The sequence below is a fragment of the Musca autumnalis genome, unplaced genomic scaffold, assembly GCF_047663935.1.
Source record: "Musca autumnalis isolate F117 unplaced genomic scaffold, ASM4766393v1 scaffold_3, whole genome shotgun sequence".
In the NCBI taxonomy this organism is placed as follows: domain Eukaryota; kingdom Metazoa; phylum Arthropoda; class Insecta; order Diptera; family Muscidae; genus Musca; species Musca autumnalis.
The window spans coordinates 238,748,925-238,768,108 of record NW_027411866.1 but is presented as its reverse complement, the minus strand read 5'-3'; the positions used below and the strand labels follow the sequence as shown (position 1 = coordinate 238,768,108).

Genomic DNA, 19,184 nt, shown 5'->3' with positions numbered 1-19,184 from the left:
CAGTGTTATATTCCCCCATTTTTTTCCTTTTCTAATTGAACTATAAGGCAGTACATATTCTACATACAAAAATAAAGTTTAGATTTTTCAGTATCTCTGTGTGTCTGATTGCTTTGCAATTAAGAAGAGAATTTTTCATTTCTCTAATTTGATTTGGACATGTTGATTGTTGTTGTGGTTGGCTTTAATTCTAATTTTAGTTTTCTATTCCTCCCCCTCTTGGGGTAGGGGATCGAAATCTTCACGACTTGCTATATGAATTATGGATAGAATAATGAAAAATGTTATAAATAAATAAATGGTACGATAATCGAGAAATATTTCGATCACAAAGAGAAACGATCAGCCAAACAGATTCGAATAGAGATTATTGAGACCACTGGTAATGGAGGAGAAGATGCTTGATTCACCACCGCCATAACCGGGTGTAGGTGGCCTATAGAGATGGGGTGGTGGTCCAGGTAATGGACGATATAAGGGTGATATGGGTGACAAGGAACCCTCGATGCGCTGAAAAAGAAGTTAAAGAAAAAACAAACATTAATGAAACGCATTTTTAGGGGGTTGCTTAACACTTAAAAGTCACAAATACACACACACAGACAACATTTATATGATACACCCTGTCACGTTTTGTTTTGGTTGGTGCTTTAAATCAAATGCAATGTGAGTTAAAGAAAGAAAGTTACAGCCTAAAAGTATGCCATGATTTTTGTAATTAGACAATCAATGGAAAGCAACGGGCACACACAACACTCAAAGAAAAAAACGTGTGGTGCTTGAGAAAACGACAAAATGTGAATGAGGGAATGTGGGAAAATTATTAATGTAAATGCTTTTACAGCTACAAAACTAAACAATGAAGCTATAATTGATTATTATAAAGCTATTGAATACATATATATGTCTGTACTTACTAATAAGTAAACTCATTTTTTTGTGGTTGTGTTGGAATTATTTTTTTTTTATTTTTTGAGGGGGAAATAGGAATAGATAAGAAATTTTTAGTGTTGTTAGTTAACCAATTTTACCAGGCAGCAGGCTTTGGTTGTGGCTAAGCAAATGTTGGGATTTTTTTTGGAAAATTATAAGCTGTGTAATGCAAATTTTGATTTCCAGTCAAAGGAGGTTATAAGCTCCATTTACATCAAGATATTTTAATAAAAGGCTTCATTTAAAATGTCAATTTAATTGTATAACTATCAAATGAATGAAGTATTTGCAGAAAACACCTGTTTTAGGTGTCAGTGTAAATGAGGTTTAAGAATGGCATAGGAAAATAAATATAAAAATAGTTAAAAAAATAATTTAAACGTACTGTAATTGCCAGAGTGATATATGTAGTACATTTATATTAACGAAATCGAGTGGGTTTCAACTGTCAATTCCTTTGCGTAGACGGCAAATGAAATCTCATCTCATCAGTTCCTTTGTGTATACGGCAAATGAAATCTCATCTGAAATCAATTTGGATTTCATTTGACGTTTAAGCAATGGAATTGACAGTTGAAATCGACTGGATTTCGTAAATGTAAGCCTAGCATTATTCTTGTTATTTATCACCGTCTTTAAACACCATTTACACCGGCACTTGAACAAGTGTTTGCCATTTATTTGTCAGATATTCAATGGAATTAACAATTTAAATGATGCTTTTGTTAAAACCCGTCTTGTGTAAATGAGACAATTTGTAACTAAAATCAATTATTTAATCGGTATAAGAAATTTTGAAAAAATCAACATAAAGCATATGGATCTACAAAGGTATTGAAGGTATTTTATTGTTTGTTGTTTTATTTATTTTTGTTAAAAGCCATTGTAATGAAATTTTTGTTGTATTTCTTTTTAGTATGATTTCTTTCATTTACAACAACTAATCGGAAGGGAAGCGGATTTTATCATTCACATTTTTGCGATTATTCCTGATTTGTGTTCTGGTTTTTGTTGTTGTTGTGGTGGTGGCAATTATTGTGGGCATGGTAAACTGCTGAGATACATTTCGATTTTGTTTTTTGGAATTTTTAAAGAAAAAAATGGAAAAAAGTAATAAAAAAATGTACAGGAAAATTAAAAAAATAAAGAAATATAGTTTTTTATAAAAAATTCTACTAATTTTTCAAGTGCAAGCATGCTGTCTTCATATAAAATTTTATTGAGAAAAGTTTTCGAATAAAATTATTAAAGGAGAAATAAACTCTGTATTCGAAAAATCGAATTTGGAAAGTACATTCGATCAGTAGAAGTGAAAATTCAAAATGGCGGGCATAAATGTTAGGGCGAAGTGCATTTTAATGTTAATTTTTATTAATGTTCTCGTTGGAGTTGAGCTTAGATCGAAGATTATTTTGCAAGTGAAAACGGAAAGCCGAATATTTGTAGCCACACAACCTCTAAATTAAAAAAATTGCTCTCTCATGAACATTTTTATCAGAAAAGTAAAGGAACAAAAAAATGGTAGATCTGGTAGCAATGTCAAAAAGAAACATACAAATTCAATTTTCTTATTTTATTTCACAGTTTTTAATTTTGTTTTGTCAGCGTTCCCCTTTTCTTCTGTTTTTCGTTCATTTTTTTTATTGTGAAATAATCGAAAAATCAGTTCTGCCATTTTTTACCTACAGAAATTTGTCTGGTAGCCTGTGGTAGAAAAGAAAGACATTTGTGCGCTCTCTCCTCTCTCACTCTCTTAAAAATTGCTGCCAGTTTTACCACTTTTTGGGGATAAGGAACGCTTTGCAGGTTAAAAATTGTAACAAATGGTAAAAATGGTAACCTCAGGTAAGTAAAGGAACACAGCTTATGTGACCGGTTTCGCTGTTAAGGCTTGCGTATATAAGCTGCCTTGCCTGATTGCCTTGCTTTCCTGCTTCATTTCTGACATAATAAAAATAAAAGAATAAAGAAGGCCGAGCAAATTTTGAACTGGGCTTCCCTTTTCTTTTTTATTTTTTTTTATCAGAAGTAAGCAAGGTAAGCAGGCGAGGCAGCTTATGTACCTAGGCCTTTAGTCCATATTTACATTAACGCTGCGTTTACACATGACAGGACAGTTGACTTCATGTATTGATTGTCAAAATCCCACAACTTGCCTGTGTGACGTAGGCGTCCCGACAACTGCAAAAACAGTTGCAAAATTATGAACGAAATCATCGGTTTCTTTTTGTTTTCTGTTTACATATTTTGTTTTTGTTCATGTTATTTAGTTTTCAACACATTTCAATTATTAGGTGTGTCTTTTTACTTACTAAATGTTGCTGCAAAATTGTTGCAGCAACATTTAGTAAGTAAAAACTTCAGCAACTTTTCCTTTGTACAACTGTCAAAATCTGCAACATTAGTAATAATTATTACTAATTATCACGTAAAAATAACCAGGTATTATCTCACACATATGTCAAAAATTTGTTAACCCGACTGTCTATGGAAAAATGATGGACAGCTGGGAGACAAACAACAAATGTATGTATGTGTTAGTAAATCAGAGTTGTATTTGAAGACAAACTGTCTGGTGTAAACGTCTAGTAAGCAATTTTCCTTTCGGCAATTGTCAGATTGATGGTGAGAGAAGTGAGGCGTATGGTAACTATTTGCCTCTCAACATCCTCTCTCATCGACAAACTGACAATTGCCGCAAGGAAAATTGCCGAATGTAACTATGGACTTAGTTATGCAGCTCATCAGGCATATCGGTTGTAGGAGTGGCTTCTCTCTCATAGAACTTTCTCCTAAGTTAAGGAGGGAGAGAATAACGATCTTGATGCAATGCAAGGGACTTAAAGCCATAGTTTCTTCAATCAAATATTAAGGGCTCGACACATAAGAAGTATGGCATTCTTGCTTAAGTCATATATGGTATATGACTAAAGTTCGACCTAATTCAAATGTGATTCTGAAATCTTTTTATTAGGTCGAACTTGGTCTTTAGTCTTTCATCAGATATTACATAACCAAGAATGCCATGCTTATGTGTCGAGGCCATTACTTTCTGAATAGTGAAACATGTGGCTAAATAAAGGATATTCAGTGATCTCCTACCGAGGAGAAAACACTTAAAACCGAGGTGTAAGGCGACAACATTATCATCGGTCTTTCTAAATAACAAGTCAATTTATCCCCAAATACAACTCTGATTTACTAACACCTACATACATTTGTCGTTTGTTTCCCAGCTGTCCATACCCTGTAGGAAGTGTGGGGTCATGTGTTGACATGTCGCCACTTTGTCTACTAATATGGTGACAAAGTCAACACTTTGTCACCAGGTTGTCAACTATTGATACCTTTACCATAATAAGAAGAAGCATTGTGTATATTGACAGATGATAGCCCAACGAAGCATCTTTTTTTAATTTTCTTAATTGTTTGGCGTAAAATCAGTTTTGCGGTTGGTGAAAAAAGTGTTTTTGTAAAAATCAATAAAATATCGTGAAAACTTAAAGCATATATTTTCAATAACAAGTATGAGCAAAAGAAAATATAAAAGACTTGTGAAAAATAAACAATTCTATAGCAAAGTACGAATTCTGAGGCGACTAACAACATTTGTGGTGAAATTTCGACAATTAGACATTATGTGGAACCTTTAGAAAAGATTGTGGAGCCTGATGTATATATTGCCCCGTCTCGCTGAATGCAACTAAACATAATAATGAATTACAATGTTGAAGAATTATTTGGCAGAAAATCGATTGTGAGATTTTTCTAATGTTATACAGCTGTAATAGGCAAGCAAATTTAAGGACATATTTCTTATTTATGTTTATTTATATATGTTTATTCTTTTCAATTCCTAGATGTTATATCAACATTCAGCGAATCGCCTGATAAAACAGAAGAAGACTATTTTAAGCAGACAAGTCATTGGTGCGACTTGGCCAAGAAAATAAAACGAAAACGTTTTTTATTATTTATATGTTAAAATGTTTAAGCTGCCTTGAAAACATTGTCTTTATTTACTAATTTTTACTTATGTGGAATCTTTGACTTAGCCATTTAAAAATATAAAAATACTGTAATACGCAATTTGTACATTTTTAGCATTTTCAAAATTATTTGTTTTATTCTTTAATGAAATACAGTATTTAAACAAATGTGTAGCTTCATCTTCTTATTAAACGTACTATATAGCTGTTTTATCTATGAAAAGTTCCAAATAAGCTAAAAAAATTAGTATTGAAAATCTGGTACTATTGACTAACTACCTCCAATGTCTATACTGACTTACTACCTCCAATGTCTATACTGACTCACTACCTCCAATGTCAACACATGGTTCCTCAGGAACTACTGACTTACTATTGACTTACTAGTTCCATTGTCAGTACTGACTTTCGAATGACACGTTCATACAAAATGTCTATAGGAAATTACATTAGTTGTCTACAGTTTGTCAGTAGTACTGTTGACAATGTCAGTAGTAAGTCAGTATAGATTCACTATTGACATTTCCTACAGGGTAATTTTATAACAGACAACAGGGTTAACAAATCTTTGACATTTTAAAAATGTGCAAGATAATAATAGGTGTGTTCGTTTACTCAACAATTTGTACAAATTTGTACAAGTCCAGTAACTTCTTGTAAACGACTAAGGTCTTTTGCATTGTACTGTAGAGTAAACGAACAACTTCCAGTAACAATTCGTACAAATTTTCAGTAAACGAACACACATAATAATAATAATAATAATAATAAAAATAAATCGGTGATTTTCATTTATAATTTTACAACTGCTTTTGCAGTTGTCGGGACGCCTGCGTCACACAGGCAAGTTTTGGTTTATTGACAACAAATACCTGCATTCCACTGTCCTGTCATGCATAAACCCAGTGTAAGGACAATAATTCGTATGTGATAGTTCAAAAGAAGCCTCGTTGATATCTTGGCGCGTCAAAGAACGGAAGTTCTTGTTACGTCTTTGGAGGACTATGTCTGGGCTGACCCTAATACTAATACTAATACTAATACTAATACTAATACTAATACTAATACTAATACTAATACTAATACTAATACTAATACTAATACTAATACTAATACTAATACTAATACTAATACTAATACTAATACTAATACTAATACTAATACTAATACTAATACTAATACTAATACTAATACTAATACTAATACTAATACTAATACTAATACTAATACTAATACTAATACTAATACTAATACTAATACTAATACTAATACTAATACTAATACTAATACTAATACTAATACTAATACTAATACTAATACTAATACTAATACTAATACTAATACTAATACTAATACTAATACTAATACTAATACTAATACTAATACTAATACTAATACTAATACTAATACTAATACTAATACTAATACTAATACTAATACTAATACTAATACTAATACTAATACTAATACTAATACTAATACTAATACTAATACTAATACTAATACTAATACTAATACTAATACTAATACTAATACTAATACTAATACTAATACTAATACTAATACTAATACTAATACTAATACTAATACTAATACTAATACTAATACTAATACTAATACTAATACTAATACTAATACTAATACTAATACTAATACTAATACTAATACTAATACTAATACTAATACTAATACTAATACTAATACTAATACTAATACTAATACTAATACTAATACTAATACTAATACTAATACTAATACTAATACTAATACTAATACTAATACTAATACTAATACTAATACTAATACTAATACTAATACTAATACTAATACTAATACTAATACTAATACTAATACTAATACTAATACTAATACTAATACTAATACTAATACTAATACTAATACTAATACTAATACTAATACTAATACTAATACTAATACTAATACTAATACTAATACTAATACTAATACTAATACTAATACTAATACTAATACTAATACTAATACTAATACTAATACTAATACTAATACTAATACTAATACTAATACTAATACTAATACTAATACTAATACTAATACTAATACTAATACTAATACTAATACTAATACTAATACTAATACTAATACTAATACTAATACTAATACTAATACTAATACTAATACTAATACTAATACTAATACTAATACTAATACTAATACTAATACTAATACTAATACTAATACTAATACTAATACTAATACTAATACTAATACTAATACTAATACTAATACTAATACTAATACTAATACTAATACTAATACTAATACTAATACTAATACTAATACTAATACTAATACTAATACTAATACTAATACTAATACTAATACTAATACTAATACTAATACTAATACTAATACTAATACTAATACTAATACTAATACTAATACTAATACTAATACTAATACTAATACTAATACTAATACTAATACTAATACTAATACTAATACTAATACTAATACTAATACTAATACTAATACTAATACTAATACTAATACTAATACTAATACTAATACTAATACTAATACTAATACTAATACCCTACCTGCGGATGGACATTATTATAGGAAGATGGTCTGATCTAATCGAAAGTCGACTTTTTCGTATACTCTAAAATAGTCCACTAACTAATGCGAGGTATATACGATCAGTTTTGACTGACGATTTATCGGAAATATCGATAATTGTCAAACTGTCCAGCAACATCAACATATTTTGTGGTTGCCTGATGACTGACAAAAATTAACGGCCACACTGGCAAGCAACCAATGATTTGAGCAAAACTGACAGTCAGATCTGACCGTGTGTATCCCGCTTAAAATCGAGTTTTAAGTTTTTCACGAAAACCGTATAATCGAAAAACCGATTTTTGCATTTCGGGAGTATAGATATTTAACCTGGAGTATAGCTAAAAATCGGCGATTAATTCTATCTTGCGATTTCCACACCTGACTGATACCCGCATACACTCCATTGACTGGTGTTTAGAGGCAGCCACAATAGTGATACGTCTGTATTGAATATACTGGTGTACAAGAAAACTTAAACTCCCACCTCCAACTTTTGAGCGATCCAACCTCGGTAGCTTGTACCCACAACAACGTTGTAAGCTGCAGTTGTTGTTGAGTTTGGTTTCCTTCACCGCCGCAAGCATGATAAAGTCCAATATTTCCTCGATCTTACCTCGGATTTCATTGCATTTTCTTACTTACTTAGTTGGCCCATTACAGAACATTTGTTACATAGACCGAACAAAGGAAATATCTCCAATTCTCTCAATTTAGTGCGTCACTTTCTGGAATACCGCGCCTTCTTATCTCTTCACCCACTTGTTTGCGCCATCTATTCTTTGGCCTGTCAATTCAGCGTGCACCGCCATGTGGCCGAATTTATACGCCTTTTTAGCGGGTTCATCGTCGCTCTTTCCTATGATGTGGCCTAGACAACGCAATCGCTGCATTTCGAAACGTTTTATACTGATGTCGTTGTATAGCTGATACAGCTCGTGGTTCATGCGGCGTCGATATTCACCGTTAACGCAGATTGGTCCATAGATCTTTCGAAGATTTTTTCTCTCAAACACACCAAGCACTGCCTTGTCTGCTTGCGCAAGTACCCAGGCTTCGGAACCATACATCAGCACGGGTAGTATCAGTGTTTTGTAAAGCGTTATTTTTGTTTGACGAGTTGTGGCTTTGTTTTTGAAGTGCTTACTTAAACCAAAGTAGCATCTGTTGGCCAATACAATTCTCCTTTTTATTTCACAACTGATGTCGTTTGTTGTGTTTACGGCGGTGCAGAGGTATACGAAGTCTTTTACTACCTCAAAATTATAGGAACCAACTTCAACAGTTGGTCCGATCTCAGTGGACGCATTGCGCGTCGACACCATCAACTTGGACTTCTCGCCGTTTACCGCCAGACCCACTTTAGCAGATTCTCCTTCGACCTTCATAAAGGTCTTGGTTACTTCCTTTACTGATCCTCCCATGATGTCTATATCATCAGCATAAGCAAATAACATGTGGCTATTGGTGTAGATTGTGCCACTTCTTTTGACGTTTGCCTCTCGTATAACATTTTCCAGCAGGATGTTGAAAAGATCACACGAAAGGCTGTCTCCTTGTCCGAAACCTCTTTTGGTACAAAATTCGGAGAGGTTCTTTCCTATTTAAACTGAAGACCTTGTGTCAGTTAGAGTAATTTTACAAAGCCGAATGAGCTTTGCGGGGATACCAAATTCAGACATGGCTTGGAATACCTTTGAACGTAGTGGGCTGTCGAAGGCTGCTTTATAATCGACAAAAAAGTGGTAGGTGTCGATCTGCATCTCATGGGTCTTCTCCAGGATCTGCCGCAGGGTAAATATCTGGTCAATGGTGGACCAGGTCTAAAGCCGCATTGGTTGGGTCCAATTATTTCGTTGACCATTTAAATATGCAAACATGATGAATTTCCAGGGATTGAAAGTGCAACGGCTGGTGTTAAGTGCTGCGTGTGTGATTGCTTTTGGGGGACTGTCTCGTATTCTAATGACAGCGACGACTTACTGGGAGCATGCCGCAACAAAGTCCTTGTCGTAGTCACTCACATGGACGAGACTAGAACAACCGAACAACCGACAAACCTAGCACATCGAAACTGCTCCTGGCACTGATAAAAAGAATCCGGAGCAGATATTCAGGGATAAACTGCTCTCAACCAAAACAACGATGCTAATACAAACATATGTGTACTGAGGTGGCAGACGCTGGCCGGAACGTTAATGTAGTGAGCTTCCGGGCCAATGTGTTGTCAAAGAACCCAACACCGTGCGATCGTTTCCCAAAAAATCCTTCAATCCTTCCCAAAAATATTTTTTGGGTATTTCAACCATGTAGAACTATTTACAAATGGTGTTTTAAGACATGTCATTCGAATTCGGCAATACAATGTAGGTTTCATATTTAAGCTATTACGAGGGAAGTCCCCGTGATCCTTTCGGCGATGTTTGTGGTTAGATATGTACGACTAGTTTGTAAAAATATAACATACATACAAAATTGTTAAAAGGTAAGTATCTTTTAAGGCCGGGAGCATGTATATTTTTGTATAACTGTTTTTCTGTAAATGGAGTCAGGTAGATTTTTATTCAATGCACGAGGGCAATGTGTGTCTTTGTTTAAGCGTTTTAGTTTTCCCAATTCGTAGTTTCTTTGGTGCACTTGTGATGCGACGAAGAGTCCATCGCATCACCTTGCTAATAACATAATGCCTACTTTTTGTGTTGAGCTTTAATTTTAGTAACGTGTGCCTGCTATTTTAAGCTCATTATTTTCCTCACTTCCAATATTTTTCTGATCGAATGTACTTCCATGAAACTGAAATTTTGTAAATTAAGATCAAATTGGACGTAATCATACCTTAGATGGCTGTAGAGTGACATTTAACAATGTTGGATGCTGTTCCACAACAACAAATTCAATTTCCCGTGGGGAATAACCCTCGGCGAAGACCTTTAAAGGAAACAAATTAATAAATCCAGAATTTTTCGAATTGACCGATAACAACTTACCTCCAACTTATAATAACCGGGCAGTAATATTCTCCAGAACTCACCATGTTTGGTTGTTTGGAAACCAACATCACGACCCTTGATTTTCAATGAAGCCCGCTCAATGGGATTATTGTTGTTGTCAAAGACAAAACCTTGGACACCACGATGGGCCTCAGCAAGGAATTTGATCATGGACTAGGGGACAAAAGAGAAGTATACAATTATTAATAACAGATAAATGAATCAAGTCTTCCCACTTACCAATTGATTATCTTCCCAATATTTTCTCAATTCATAGGCTGGTGGATATTTACAGCAGGATATTTCCAATGTCACTTCCATGCAACCATACCACACGTACTGATAATCCTGCATCCCACCGGTCAGTGGATACCATGCGGCACCATTTGTTATGCCATTTTCAAATGCTGGTGTGGCAGATTTACAGGCAACGCCACGCGACATTTTGGCATGATTTTTGGCATACACCAATGACAGATGCTTAAAGACATCATCGTCGGGCGTCAAGGAGGGAGCCGCTGAATATGTTTGAAACACTGCGCCCAAAGGACATGTTGTTCGCAAGAGGGAAATTAAGAGAAAAATGGGGTTAGTTTCAAGAGAGAAATAGCAATTTTAAAAATATATTTTTTTGTTTGAAATTCTACATTGGGACTGGGTTCTACTCACTCGCGCATAAGGCCGATGATCTACAGATTCCTTTTAGTCGCCATATTGGTTTTTAAATGAAAATAATTGGAATATCACTTTATATATAACTGATTCAACTACAAAACAATGCCAATGATTTCAAAAGCCAATTGATGAATGCGTGGGAATCAATGGGTAGATGCATGGATCGATCGATAGAATGTTCGAGTGATGCAGATGTGATTTGAAAGAACTGAATTTAAGTGAAATGCTTGCTATTATGGGAACAATACAAATTCGATTTCTCGTGGGGAATTACACTTGGCATAGATTTATCGCTAAGAAATATACGAAGTGTGAGAAGGCTAAGACTTCGATGGGATGAACACATAAAAAAGATATCAAAAAATCAAGATATTCAAAGTCTAAAAGTAACGGGAAAAATCTGAGGTATTGGGAATATATACTTAGCTCATTTTATGGGAAATTGAGGAAAGAAACATTGTAGGCCATAACAGACAAGTATGATACCCCTCCGAAGGTACAGTATCACGTCCTTATGTTGTTATGACAACCCCTGATAATGTATATTCCATTCAATTCAAATCCAATGGTCTCGAATGCGATATGGAAGCACAAGAACACTTTTTGAGTCGCAATGAAAGGACCAAAACTGCACCATCAGTCAAATGATTTGTACTTAGGGAAACGGACCCTGCTGCCGTAGGTCTCAAACAATATTGTCATACACGCCGCCCACAAACTCAAAACAACTCCATCGCACAACTAAAAGCCGCAACTATATCAACCAGAAGCATTAATTGTGTCATAGAAATTATTCAATTGAGTTGTAATGGACATCATGGACAGGAAAGGGATGCCTCATATAGAAATTGCCTGGCAAAAATCATCATTATGCTACCACCTTAGACAGGTGGAGGGATAGATTTCATAATCCCTGACTCCCTAGCAAAGTGGCCACCCCCTGTGGTTGAGATAAAAAAATACTTAACTTATATTTTCGCCTACAGGGATAACAATTTCGGCGCGATGCGGGACCTTAACAGTTCCCACAATCAACATTCTAGAAGTGGTGAGGGGGGAACTGTGACCGACCAAAGGCTATCCACGTAGCGCTCTCCTACGCATTATAGATGTCATCAGGCGAATTCGTGCCCATCTGTGTTCCAAGTTTTGCAGTTAGGGTAACAACTGTATTAGAACGGAGCAAATCCTTGCCATGGTACTGATGGCCTATTCCATGGCGGACCTCATCTCCCCTACTAAATCTATGACGCATGGATAACAGCAAGTTAAACTCGAAAAACACAACAAACCCAAATCCAACTGATGGCAACGCAGCAACGCCCAAGTTTAATGATTCTTTTTGCACCAGGTCTGGTGTAACCCAGCCAAAGGTTCACGAGACGGTAGAGTCGGGAGGGGACATAAAGTACCCTGTTTAGGAGCAGTCACGGTCAGTTTGGCTGAGAAAAGTCGGGAGCTTCTAGCTATATTGGAGCAGACGTTAATCATGTGCCTCAGCCAGGGTAGCTCTCCTACTGGGGCCGAGGACGGCTCATATGATGAGTAAATGGACCCCACAGTCATTCCAGCGGCTGCAGGCAACGATAATTCGGCCACGGCCTCAGTGGAAGCAACGAACTCTTTGAACTCGGGACCAACTGACGCAACCCAACCATCGGTCGCAGCCGATGGTACTGGCCTACAAAGACAGGATGCTGTTGAGGAAGGAACTACGACAACAAATTTGGCCGACAAAGTTCCCACGACCTCAGCCAGCTCCGCAAGTCGAGCGGCCCAAAAGAGTAAGGCGTACCAAAGAGCAATGCACTTTCTCAAGAAGTACATAGGTAGATAACTATCAACTATCACGTTGAGAAAATGCAAGCTAATAAAGACTAATCTCAACGTAGTGAAGATCGAAAGAACTCACTCTTAAGGCATCGACACATAAGAAGCATGGCATTCTTGCTGAAGTCATATCTGATAAAATACTAAAGACCAAGTTCGACCTAATTCAAATGTGGTTCTGAAATTTTTTTATTCCTTTCCCAGAAATTACTTCAGCCAGAAAGCCAGCCGCTTATGTGTCGATGCCTTTACTTACCCAAGAAAAATCCCGAAATCAGCAACCTGTCGTTCATAACGGCAACCGAACAGGCCAAACCAGGAGCGATCTTGACATGACCCAAAGACCAATAAATGACAGACGTCTTTCGACCACAACACCTTCTTCAAAAATAATTCCCGCCCAGTACAAACCTCAAAGACGAAGGCAGTCAAGTCGAAAGGGGCAAATCATAAGAGACCCAAATGTGGGAGTACAGATACTGGGAAGTCCGACACACCTGGGGGAGCTCCTACCAAAACCAATCCATCTTCATCAAAAAATGCGATGAAAAGAGGTAGAACAATGGAGGAGCAACTCCCTAGGACTTGATACCCAAACCAAGTCAGCAATCCAAACTCTCTACCTCTCCTTGCGGTTACCTCAAGATCAGGAGCAGGAAAGATGTCGCAGCCAGTTCAGCCTCTCAAGCTAACTTGAGCCAAAAGGAATATTCCGGTTCTCATCTCAAGGGTAAGAGCGTGGGAAAAAGAACAAGGAGACCGATGGTGTCAGATAAGCTTCGAGCAGCGTTCATCGATAGATCTGACCCTGACTGGATAATCACTGAGGATCGATGGCTGCTTATCGAGACTCGTCTGCGTGACATCGTGTTCTCAGGCGAAGAGGAACCTCCAAAGCACACTCAATTTGGCAGTGCCGCTCCCTACAGAGGCTTCAGGGTCATCTGTTGTGGAAAATGGGGAATCTCTGGATTTCCTCACTTGCACGATATAGGGCCTTGGCGAACTCTGGGAGGGTTGTCAACTGGCAGTCGTTGGTGTCAGAGATCCCTTTCAGAAGAGTGTTGTCAGTGTGGGTGCCACCTCCACCTGCGGATCCTGCACGCATACTGACTATACTCAGTGGGCAAAACCCCAATTTCCAGACCAGCAAATTTAAACTGGTTAGTCACAATCGGGAGACTGGGGGCCTTGCCATCAAGGTGTCAATAGACACTCAGGGGCAAGAGTACTTAAGAACTCGCGAGGGCAAGCAAAAGTAGTGAAGGACGACCACACATCCATCTGCGGATCCTGCACGCATACTGACTATTCTCAGTAGGCAAAACCCCAATTTCCAGACCAGCAAATTTAAACTGGTTAGTCACAATCGGGAGACTGGGGGCCTTGCCATCAAGGTGTCAATAGACACTCAGGGGCAAGAGTACTTAAGAACTCGCGAGGGCAAGCGAAAGTAGTAAAGGACGACCACACATCCATCTGGGCGACGCACAGTGGTTCAGAACCGTTTTTTCCTGGTCAAAACTCTGTAACTTTTGAACGGATAGATTTATTTTCATAATTCTTTTTTTGTTCCACAGATAACACTTTCAGCTTTCCGACACAACAAAAGGTATAGCGGAGGAATTCAAGGTCAAAGATAAAGAAGAAGTTCTAGTCCACTAAACTTGGAATTTCACTAAAATTTAGTACCTGAGGAACAATAAAATAACTCACTTCAAGTAAACGCTACGGAATTTATTAAAACGACTCTTAAAGGCAGCAATCCTACCTAAAAATTACGTATTTTCCAAAATTGGGAAATATTTTTCTTCGTTAGAAGCACGCCACACCTTCCAATATTTTGATCTAATTTGTTTCTTTCCTTAGTTGCAATATGTTTACTATCGGATCCCATATAGAAATTAACAATCGATGACAACAAAAATTGGGGTCTTGGCCAGAAAAATCTATTTCTGAACCACTGTGCGACATAAATGAGCATCATGACAACTGGCAACCAGAGCTTTGCTGCTACACCAGGGGAAATAGCATATCATAGTAGGTCATCTTACCCATTATAATGGTATCTCGCACCTGACGCTACACTGGCTTGCCATGTCAATCTAGCACTAATCCCCTCTAAAGACAAAATATTTGTTAGCATCAATAAGACTGACAAGGCTGTTTAGCAGAATGGCAAATGGAAAATAATTTGTCCGTCCTAATCTACCAACATCGACGCCTGCGAAATTGTATCAAGCTACCCATAGCTACCCACCCCGTACAGCAGGAGCTTCCCCTGACAAATCGTAGAACACTACCAGCACTAGACCATGACTTAGCAATTTTGAGGTCCCCGATATGTAGAAAATCGGAGTAAAAATTCCGCTGCCTAAACCTGCACACAAACGTAACTATTATCGTCCAATAACACTTCTACCCCAGTGGTGAAGGTCGTGGAGGTTTAAATAGCAAGAGAACACGTAAATGTGGCACTGCCAAGGTAGAGGTGCTTAATGCGTACATACAGCCGATGAATATCTGTGCCTTGCGTTACATGCCTGATATTCGTTGGCTTGTGAAGGGCAATTACCATCTTCAAGGGGACTTCGAGCTCATCATGTGTATTTGGCATTCCGTCCTAGGCAATAACCATAGAGGTACAGCACCGGACAAGCAAGTTGATAGCTCCACATTGAACTAAAGGTGCAAACACAATGAGAAATTCAGACTTATCCAAGCCTCATTTTATGCAAAAGAATAAAGAAATACAAGATTCGCATAGTACCTCCCCATTATTCTTTTACACGAAATTGAAGGTGAAGTAAGCGACGAATTTCATTGTGTTTGCACCTTAAGACCATCCTCACATCACTTCCCTCAGACAACCTTTCTATCACCGTCACCATTAAAACTGTACTCTTTTCTGGACCATTGATAATTGCCAAAGATGCATCGCTTCATAGAACTTCCCTTTCCCACAGATCCTTGGTTAGCTGAGAGAAATTTCGTTGACATCAGTTTCTCGCTACATATCTGCTGGTCGAATACCCGACATGGGACTAAACTTTTCAGCTGAGGAGACTGGATTAGAAAATGATAGTGATGAAACCGAAAGGATAACACCAAAGGTAAATCATTTATACCGATTTACCTTTTGTCGCTAGTAGAGAAGACTCCTGAGGCACTACTCCTCCCCATGATGAGAAGTTGTAAACAGTGCCACAACAACATTACCACATCCATACATATTACTCGAAAACTAAACCACAACAAGCAGTGCAACCGACTAGTCATGGTGCTCTTAACCTATCGAAGGTCTTCGATACCTTAAACCATGCCAAACTATTCGAGGACACAGAGAAGACTTTCCTCAACTGTAGTGATATCTCCGTTACTGTTAACCTCTACAAAAATTCATATATTCCCACAACATCCCCAAGGGGCAAGAGAGACTTCTCTCATATCAATGACTACACGCCGATTCATAATGGTTCAACGATATGGGACCCAATTCCCGAGTCCGAACTGCTCGCCGCGGCGTGTCCTACGACACCAATTGTAGAGAAGTTTTTCATGGCTGAAATACTTCGGAAATGTAAGCCAAAATTATACTGAGAGGATTTGCTACCACTGCAGTCCTTCTAAGTGTGCTGGACTCTGTACCATGGTGGCTCCCTCCCTCTGTTTAAACAGTACTTTTCTGAAATTACACACCCTACGGTGGCATAAAGATCGTAATGTTTGCGAATGGTTGTACGATCTTGGTGTCGGATTCTATTGTCGTGATAGGTTAAATATATAGGGTATCATGGAGCAGCTTCGCCAACGGTGCGCCTACATAAAAATTGACCAGGGGAAAGTTGCGAGTTTATCGAAGATTTTTATGTAACTTCAATACAATTGAAGCTGGCGGAGACACAATAGTGTTGAAGCTGCCCCATGTTACCCTACATAGTTGACTTAGTACAGTTCTTTGATCTGAGAATATATGCCGCTAATTCTACTACCACACTATTCACGATAGCATGTTTAAGTCATCCGCTGAAGCCACAAACGTTTGCGATAAGATCAGAAGTTGGAACTAGACTCTCAAGTCAAATCTCTTACCACTTGGGATGCTGACAACCTTGTTGATCTCTATTAAAGCAATATACCGGGCTGTGGTATGCCTTGCGGCGCCACTGTGGTATGCAAATGTTGGCGCTACGTAGTGGAATAATATTCCAATCTACATGAGGAGAAGGAAGCGGTACATCCGTCGATGCAGCACCCGCATCGGTGTTATCGCCATGTTGAGCCCTGTCACAATATTGTTGATAGGCTTTCTCCATCTAGACGTGTCAGGATAGTTATTCATTATCTAGAGAGATGTTCATATGTTTAAAGATGATGTACTGGGAGGCCGCCCCCATTCATCGCAGCAGAAGAACGCCAGCTGCCGAGGCTTTTTAGCTCAATGAAGATTCGGACTAAGACGACTGCATTAATTCGTGTTGGGTCCGAATTTATAGCACATGTCATGCATGTGGATTGGGATTGCTTAACTGCCTAACTAAACCCGCTCACTTGTCTCCTGCTTTTTCACGGACGCAGCAAGTCCAGGTTGCATAATTTTTGAATCAGGACACAGAGGAACCAGAACCAGATAACTGAAAAAGATATACGAACGAACATATTTGCATTGCTACAACAACAACATTATTTATACAAAAAATTCCGACCACCAAATAACCGAGGATCCTTAAAACCACTTTTGAAAACATGTTTAGGCCATCCCCCATTATTCCACAAATTCGTGGGAGCGTCGTCCTCGGGTTACACCCCTTGATCCCAAAGTTCTGGCTCAACTTAGTTCTGAATGGTGCACCTGTCTCAATTCCTAATGGGCATGGATTAATCACAACTTGCAGGACATTTGGGTAGTATGTGCCCAACCGATTTGTATTACACTCAGAAGGTCTGCGGTTCAATCCAAGACCATAACATTAACATTTTCGGCAGTGGCAAATACCCTCAGAATAATGTAAGCAACATTTCCTGAATATTTCAGACATAAAGAACTTCTCTACAAGTGGTGTCGAAAGATACGCCATTCGGACTAGGCGATCAAAAGTAGGTCTCATATAATTGCGGCAATATGAATCGGCGTGTACTCATTGATAAGAGAGACGTCTCCTTTGTCCCTTCGGGGATGTTGTGGGAACAGATTTTTTGTTATGTGGGTCGTGTTTTGGTAATCAATAGTTTGGAAATGGTTCGAAGGGCACGATCAAAACTTCGATATACATAAATACCATGTTTAGGACGGTACACAAAACGGGGAAAAGAATTTAAAATGTTGACTCACTGTGAAATTTTATTAACGCCTACCTACCAATTAAATTCATGATCTCAAAATGTTTGTCATGGTTTGGTTGTAATGAATGAAATTATGACTAAAAAATAACTTTGCGACATGATACGGAATAACTCATAGCTAACTCAAAACTAACTAAATATCAAACTCAATAACAAAAAAGTTATCCAACTAAAACCTTCCATTGCCTACGATATACTTCATTTATACTTACTAGCATTGGGTGTATTATCATAGGGATAACTGGCCACCAGGGCGCCACCGTGTAAGCTACCACTCAAAACAAATTGGATTTTAGAAATCCAATCTTTAACCGCATCCGTTTCAGGCTGGCCACGTTTGTTGTTCTGCTTAAAGTAGTCGGGGAAGTTGCGATTCAAATCAAAGCCACGGGCATTATATCTACAACGTAAAATAATTATGTATTTCAAAATTATCTTGAAAAAATTACATTCCACCATACCTGCCCTGACCACCATCACAAGTACCCTCTTTGGAGACAGCGAAACCATCCGGATTCATTGAAGGCATTATGTGTATGCGGGTATTATCCAACAACCATTTGACATATTGATCTGTGTCATAACTGGACACCAAATACTGGATCAAGTGGAGCAATAACTCTCGACCCACCGGTTCATTGCCATGAATATTACCAACATATTTGACATCGGGTTTACCCAACATATGTTCATACGGTGATGCGGAGACAACCAACACCCACAATTCTCGTCCCTGGATGGACTTACCAATTGAATACAAGGCAGTTAGATTGGGATAACGAGCACTAGTTGCTCTGCGAAAAAGAAGTAAAATTTGAAATTA

The 19,184-nt window shown here is 37.3% G+C and overlaps 1 protein-coding gene across 3 annotated transcripts in view; it reads right to left on the bottom strand.

Moving 5' to 3' along the window:
- Positions 1 to 220: 220 nt before the first annotated feature.
- LOC141399178 (carboxypeptidase D) overlaps positions 221 to 19,184 on the bottom strand; it is a 158,500-nt gene continuing 139,536 nt past the window's right edge. The window contains exons 2-8 of one of the 3 annotated variants that reach the window (XM_073977362.1): positions 18,823 to 19,155; positions 18,574 to 18,761; positions 11,183 to 11,212; positions 10,754 to 11,049; positions 10,511 to 10,687; positions 10,359 to 10,451; positions 221 to 510 (exon numbers count right to left, since the gene is read on the bottom strand). In XM_073977362.1, the coding sequence (XP_073833463.1) occupies positions 343 to 510; positions 10,359 to 10,451; positions 10,511 to 10,687; positions 10,754 to 11,049; positions 11,183 to 11,212; positions 18,574 to 18,761; positions 18,823 to 19,155 (1,285 nt within the window). In that variant the 3' untranslated portion in view covers positions 221 to 342. Of the gene's footprint in view, positions 511 to 1,762; positions 1,988 to 10,358; positions 10,452 to 10,510; positions 10,688 to 10,753; positions 11,050 to 11,182; positions 11,213 to 18,573; positions 18,762 to 18,822; positions 19,156 to 19,184 lie in introns of those variants that run through there. The other 2 variants (XM_073977365.1, XM_073977364.1) reach the window with 2 other exon arrangements.